The 6,874-nt window shown below is 36.5% G+C and overlaps 2 protein-coding genes across 2 annotated transcripts; both read left to right on the plus strand.

Moving 5' to 3' along the window:
- Positions 1-321: 321 nt before the first annotated feature.
- On the plus strand, positions 322-2,706 carry LOC125201653 (methylecgonone reductase-like). The gene is made up of 4 exons (XM_048099855.2): positions 322-723; positions 1,466-1,700; positions 1,865-2,044; positions 2,269-2,706. The coding sequence occupies exons 1-4, from the start codon at positions 404-406 to the stop codon at positions 2,491-2,493; spliced, it is 960 nt and encodes a 319-aa protein (XP_047955812.1). The 5' UTR covers positions 322-403; the 3' UTR covers positions 2,494-2,706.
- Positions 2,707-3,011: 305 nt separating this feature from the next.
- LOC125212953 (uncharacterized) lies at positions 3,012-6,406 on the plus strand. The gene is made up of 10 exons (XM_048113267.2): positions 3,012-3,253; positions 3,359-3,517; positions 3,622-3,805; positions 4,045-4,101; positions 4,201-4,271; positions 4,953-5,031; positions 5,123-5,182; positions 5,333-5,436; positions 5,528-5,588; positions 5,824-6,406. Exons 1-10 carry the CDS (start codon positions 3,120-3,122, stop codon positions 6,211-6,213), a joined length of 1,299 nt encoding a protein of 432 aa, XP_047969224.1. The 5' UTR covers positions 3,012-3,119; the 3' UTR covers positions 6,214-6,406.
- Positions 6,407-6,874: the final 468 nt, after the last annotated feature.

A 6,874-nucleotide genomic window follows, 5' to 3' on the forward strand; every position in this document is an offset into this window, starting at 1 on the left:
GGTTCGGTTTGGGCGAAAAACCGAACCGAAACCCGAATGCACACCCCTACTACTATACTACTATGGAAAGTATTAAAATGACAAAATGAGGCTATTATGGAACAAAAGGTGTGTATAATAATACAAAAAGAACGTGATTTTGTTCGAATAATATGAATCAATTTAAATTTTATATAATCAAATTTTATCTTATTAATAATATACCATAATTCTTATAATTTTGTGCATATACGAAAGCAAAATCAAATTTATTTTTTGGAATAAAAATTAATTTTGATGTTAGTAATACCTTTCGATTAGTGAATGTCTGATCGAGTTGGTGATTGGTATCCACGTCATTGCAAAGTTTATAATCTCTCAAAATGGATAACACCGATATTTTACCAAATCTCGAGCAGCAGATATGAACAGCTTACAAATGATCCCAGAAATATTGTTGAATTCAGGCCACAAGATGCCGGTGATAGGCCTCGGATCTGCGTCATTCCCTCCGCTTCCGCAGGAGCAGCTCGTGCCTCTGCTCGTCGATGCCATCGCCGCCGGGTACCGCCACCTCGACACGGCGGCGCTTTATCGCACCGAGGAAAGCGTCGGCGGCGCCGTGTCGGAGTCGTTGCTGAGCGGCCTCGTCAAGAGCCGCGACGAATTTTTCATCACAACCAAGCTGCAGATGACAGACACGCATCGCGATCGAGTCCTCCCCGCCCTCCGAGAATCTCTTCGGTAATTTTTAAAATTAGGAATTCGTTTTTTGAACTTTTTTTTTTCAAATCATTAAGAAAAAACATCAACTGATCTGTAATCTCATGCGGAAGTTAGCAACTCGTGATTATGTACTAGTAGTAGTTGATTAAGTATTGATTCTTTTGAAATTAGGATTTAGGAATTGAAACTGATAGTTAAAGTAGGGGTGTGTTAAAATGACAACACCTCTTAAGATAATACCATACCACCATTCCTAACCAATCATTTGTACATGTGGCAATCATAGAAAATGCTCAAGAGTAAATTTTCTCGGTCAGCAATATCCAATACGCTAGACAACAATTTTTTTCGCCCAGCAATATTCAATACGTTAGACAACAATCTATAGTCTAGCGTTTATACTATTGTTGTGTAGAGTTTATAATATTGCTGCATACGTGGTGTTACAATATCATGTTAAGATGTGTTGTCATTTTAACATTTAAAGTATGTTAATCTATAGTTAGAATTTGTTAAGATGTGTTGTCATTTTAACATTTAAAGTATGTTAATCTATAGTTAGAATTTATTAATTCATTATTTAGATTCGATATGCACTTAAATTAGTGAGAATTTAATGTTTCATGATTACAGTTCAATTATCTATAAGATTAATTTAATGATCTAGAATTAGGATTTGATAATTAATTGACTTAAATATTAAATGATACTCCTACTAGTAATCTATTAGATTGATTTGATGTTTTTTTTTTGTTAACAGGAAGTTGGGGTTGGACTATGTTGACCTATATTTGATACATTGGCCAGTAAGCATGAAGATAGAGAGTACTAATAATTCAACTATAATAGTGAATTTTGAAATGAAAGAAATTTGGGAGGAAATGGAGAAGTGCTGCAGAATGGGTTTAGCTAAATCTATTGGTGTTAGTAACTTTAGCACTACTAAACTCTCTGCTCTCCTCCAAATCGCCACTATCCAACCTGCTGTTAACCAGGTAATTAAACATAAAATGAATATTCAATTTTGTATCCTTGCTTTAGTACTCAATCCTGCAAAAAAGTATCCATGTTTCAACTTTGGCTTAAAAATTGGATCAGTAAAAAACTCCAAACTTGGATATAACGTTTTATTAAATGGTCTTGTATTGTTTTATTTCAGGTTGAAATGAATGTTGGGTGGCAGCAACAAAAAATGTTGGAATATTGCAAAGAGAAAGGGATCCATGTTAGTGCATATTCTCCACTTGGTGCACGTGGTTCGTCATGGGGTAGCAATGCAGTCATGGAGAATTCAATCCTTGACCACATTGCAGCTTCCATGAACAAGACAATTCCACAGGTACAAACATCTATTTACCACAAATTATCAATGATTAGAGCTCTCAAAACTAGCCCGTCACAACAAGAAAGCGTAGTTCGGATGGGCCGAGGACCACCAATAACTTTGATAAACTATTAACCCAATTTTCTTCGGCTAATGTTGCAATTGTAGAGCTTTGTGAAATTGCAAAAGTTACGTAAACAACGTGCTGTGTTTGCGTTTTGTGTTTGTGCTACGTGTAGGTGGCACTGAGATGGATATATGAGCAAGGCGCGAGCATGATCGTCAAGAGCTTCAATCGCGAGAGAATGAGAGAAAATCTTCAAGTTTTTGATTGGAAGCTGAGAGATGAAGATGGTGAGAAAATAAAGGAGATCCCACAAAACAGGGTTGTTAAGGGGGTGGAGTTTGTTGGTCCAGATGTTGAAAACAAATCAGTAGAAGAGCTTTGGGATGGAGAAATATGAAAGCCTAATAATGGCCACCTGTGCCTTATCGAGTTGATGCCTCAGGAGACTGAAATTCCACTCATTGTACAAAAAGCAAGCCATCACACTAAATATTAATAAAAAGACTATATTCCAAAAGTGATCATGTATATTTGGCAAAAAGAAAATTAGTCTTGCACATTAAATGTAAGATCTTCTGGTCCTAAATAAAATGTTATGGTTCATATTTAACGAGTATAAAATTATTTTATTTTAAGAATCTCATTTATATGGAAACAAAATTATTAACTCGAAAGTGGTAGAGTACTCTCTAAGACATTTTAAAGCTTAAATTCGTATGCTAAACACATAACTATTTTTATTTTGTAATGATATAAATATTATTTAATTAGTATAAATTTGAATGTATAAAGTAAATTAAAAATGTATGCATTGGAAAGTGTTAGACTAGTAGTATAAATTTTATACAAGGGTCGAACATGGTGATTTATTTTATTCATAACAAAAGGGCCTTACATATGTAATCCAATTAACTCAAGCCCAGACCAAATAGTGGGCGGGACGAGTTTGAACTGGATTTCTCGGCGCCCAAATCCAAAACCCTAGAGAAACCTCCATCACTCTCTGAACGGAAATCGAAGAACATGGAGGAACACGACATCGATGAAAGCGAGCAGAAGCTTGAAGCGGAGGTAGCTCCGGCGTTAATTGCGGTCCATCCCAATCAAAAATTCGTATCCGTCGCCGTGGGCTTGGATCTACGTGTTTTCAATTTCCAGTAAGAAAAGGAGCAAGTTTTAATTCTATGTTTAGTGCTTAATTCGTCGCATTTTAGATTGAGACACATGTTAAGTATATGCTAATGTCGTAATTTCTAATGCAGACATGGTTCTGCAGCTCAATTATTGGATGAAACCGGGGGGCACAAAGACTCTATTCGCTCCATCCGATACAGTAAAAGCGGGAAGCTTTTTGTGTCGGGTGGAGATGACAAGCTTGTGAAAGTTTGGGATACTAATTCTTGGCGCTGTGTTTATTCAGTGTAAGCAGTTTAGTAAATTCAAAAAGTTTTCTCTGATCATTCTGAAAGATATAGTAGTAGTTTGCTGAATGTTGTTGGAATTGTTTCTGTTGTGATGGGGGCAGAGTTTCGGAGAAGCGAGTGACCTCTCTTGCAGTAAGTGGTGATGATAAGTTTGTGACTTTTGCGGATAAGTTTGGTGTCGTTTATGTCGTCGATATAGGAGATTATAATGAAGAGAATCTAGCTCCGGTTGATAAGAAGGCAGTCTCAATCCTTTCACATTATTGTAGCATTATTACCCGATTGGTACGTTGTTTTGCATCTTAGCTATGTGTACCCTTCATCTTTTTGTTCTCATGATATGTATGATTGTATAATGGCTCAAGTGATTTCCAACTGTTTTTATAACAATACATTCATACATCGACATGAATGTATGTTGTTTAATTGTTCTCTCTTGTCTCTTGTTGCCTTGAGCCACTTATCTTACTCTGAGCTATATTATATCTATGATGGAGTTTACATTTAATACAATCATTTTGCAGGATTTTTCACCAGATGGGCAGTATATTATTAGTGCTGATCGTGACTTCAAAATTCGTGTAAGAATGATTTTCTACGTATTATTGATTCAATGGTTTGGAATTTGGATGTGTCCCGCTATTTCTTCGGCATTAACACCTTATTGTATCTGGTTGCAGGTAACTAACTTTTCCAAAGAGTGCTTAAAAGGAGCTCATGAGATACAATGTTTTTGCCTTGGTCATACTGAGTAAGTTCTTTTCCATGCCTGTTTGCTGGGATGTGCATTATTGGATTATGTTCATTGTTAATGGTGACAAATATAGCTGTCAACATAATTAGTTAATACAATGGAAGTTCGATGTCTCTGCAGCAACAATATGGGAAAATAGCCTGAGATTGTTGAGTATCATAAAACTTTACGTATAAACTTGGTCATGAAAACATAATATTGCATAGAGAAGAGAACTTCATCAAGTTCAGTATAGTCGTAACCTGTAGGCAATTTTCGGCATCAGATTTGCAGGCAATCATTGAATGATCTCACTGATGTATTATTGTTCATTTCGTTCAATTAAGTTCAGTTCTGATACTTTATGTTATAGTTTGGACATGATACAAGTGATGTGCAAGTTTGTGCAAGTTGTTGCTTAGGTTGTTGTAGAACCATGTCTTCTTAATTGTAACAAATGGTAGACTAGAGGTCATGATAACAAGCTTACTTTTCTCACGATGTCTACTTGTTGGGTGTTCCATTGTTGGAGCCGATGAACATGCTCAAAATATTCACCGACGGCAGAAAATGAATCCTCTCAGTTACCTTTTGTCGATTGACTTTCAAATGATTGCAACCTATTTTTTCAGCACGTTAGTGATACATTGATGGTGCTTACTGTTATTAAAACCCTCATTCGTTTATGGCCATTGCCAGGTTTGTTTCCTGCCTTGCATTTTTCAGTAGTCGGGATCATGCACAAGGCCTATTAGTCTCTGGCAGTGGTGATTCAACAGTGAGTTTTTAGAATTTCTGAAGTTAATATGGATGATAATTATAGCAACCGCTCACTTTTCCCGGCTAACCTAGTTCCTTTTATTTTGGAGGTTCGACTGTGGGATTATGCCTCTGGTTCTCTGCTGGATACATGTGAGCTTGGAACTAAGGTAGGATGGCAGTTTAAACTTCCCTTCCTGTGTTTATACCTTTATTACTATCTTTAGACCATTTGAAGGAGTATTCTCCTCTTCCATTATTTCACCCATTCTTAAAATAATATTTAACCTAGCATCTAGTAACCCTCTTTATTCCTGAAGGCAGGACTTTTAAATTCTAATCTAAAGGAAGAGGAGGTGTTACCCGCTGTAACCGATCTCTGCGAAACTTCTGATGGCTCGCTAGTTGCCGCTGCTATTCAGAGGTATGCACTAGCTTACATTTGTTCTTAACTCAACTCTCTTTAGAGATTTCCACTTGGAATTCTTACTAAAGAGCCAATATTATTTATTTAGCTTGCAAGGGATAATGCTGTTAAGATGCAACTTTTCTGCGAGGAGTCTCACCATTGCAAAAGTGAGTATTCTCAAACATCAGCTGAAAGATAAAAGATATGACACTAAAGACAATTTTGGATTGATCATTAGTGATACATTGGTTGAGTATTAGTCTAGATATTGCTATTCTGAGTTTCATGACTTCCGAAGATACAATCTGAACAAAGGTTTTGAGTGCTGTATATTCGAAGAAGCTCACAACGCTATCCAGTAATCCTCATCTGTTCTTATACCCTTCTCTATGTGTGCTGCAGGTGGTCTCTGTTGCAGGAGAGACATTCATTCCCACAAGTATTGCTGCTGCCTCTTCAGTCCCATTGTTGTGGATGGTCATGGGTGCCTCCAGCTTAAGTGCTACTGATTCTGCACTCTTAGCTCGTGTCAGAGTTGTTTCTGGTTTTGGTACTGACCATTCAGAATCTGTTGTTCCTGAGTCATTGGTAATAGAAGATAAAGAGATACCCGGGGGAGAGCCCCTACTTCAAGCGTTGCAAGGAAAATTGACAATAGGTGAAGAAGCATTCTCAACAGCTGCTGAAGCAGTCAAAACAGCAATGCGCAATTTGCTGATCAAGAAACAATATTCAGCAGAGAGACGGGATTTCAGAAAACGGGGACGAAATGATAAGAAGAATCAAGCATAGTCAAGTTTCTCACTGCCCTCTCATGGATTTTCATGGTAATGTTATTGAATCCATTGATTAAGTGTTATGGAATCGATGTTTATGATTCTGTAGCATGCCCTAAATCTTGCAGAGTTAGAATATTTAAAAAATTGCCAGTTAAGATACAAATTGGAGTTTTGAAGGTAATTGAAATAAGTTATATGCAGCTCAATGTTGTTATCCTTCTCCATTTGCTTTTATATCATATGTTTATCTTTACATAATTTTCACAATTTGTGATTTAGAGGAAGGGAGACTTCGGTGCCGTTCGGTTGCTTTCACATTATGATACAGAGGAAGATTGAATCTTGGATAAAAAGAAATTATTTTATTTGTGCATATGAATACAGAGTCTAATTATATGCAGATTCACGCCTTATTGTAGAACCGCAAATCTTGACCAAATTAGGGTTTTAGATCTAATTTTTTTGAATGAGATGCGCAAATGTAAAAATTATTTTCGTCTTCATCATGAGTCTATTTTACTTCAGCTCAGGGCAAATAAGTCAAAACAAATTAGGATGATTTAACTTTATTCTAGAATATACTTTCTTTTTGGTAGGTTTTTACTTAATTTCAATAGGATTATTACTTCATTTCTGAAGGCGGTTTCGCCCTCGCGTACCGTTCTCTCTCTCTG

Source organism: Salvia hispanica, chromosome 2 (assembly GCF_029641045.1).
Source record: "Salvia hispanica isolate PSC_SH4W2 chromosome 2, Shi_PSC_v1, whole genome shotgun sequence".
In the NCBI taxonomy this organism is placed as follows: Eukaryota; Viridiplantae; Streptophyta; class Magnoliopsida; order Lamiales; family Lamiaceae; genus Salvia; species Salvia hispanica.

Coding starts and splice junctions, on each gene's coding strand:
- LOC125201653 (XM_048099855.2), top strand. CDS start 404: ATGAACAGCTTACAAATGATCCCAGAAATATTGTTGAATTCAGGCCAC. Junction 1,701..1,864: donor TCCAACCTGCTGTTAACCAG/GTAATTAAACAT, acceptor GTTTTATTTCAG/GTTGAAATGAATGTTGGGTG. Junction 2,045..2,268: donor TGAACAAGACAATTCCACAG/GTACAAACATCT, acceptor TGCTACGTGTAG/GTGGCACTGAGATGGATATA.
- LOC125212953 (XM_048113267.2), top strand. CDS start 3,120: ATGGAGGAACACGACATCGATGAAAGCGAGCAGAAGCTTGAAGCGGAG. Junction 4,102..4,200: donor ATCGTGACTTCAAAATTCGT/GTAAGAATGATT, acceptor ATCTGGTTGCAG/GTAACTAACTTTTCCAAAGA. Junction 5,032..5,122: donor CTGGCAGTGGTGATTCAACA/GTGAGTTTTTAG, acceptor TTTATTTTGGAG/GTTCGACTGTGGGATTATGC.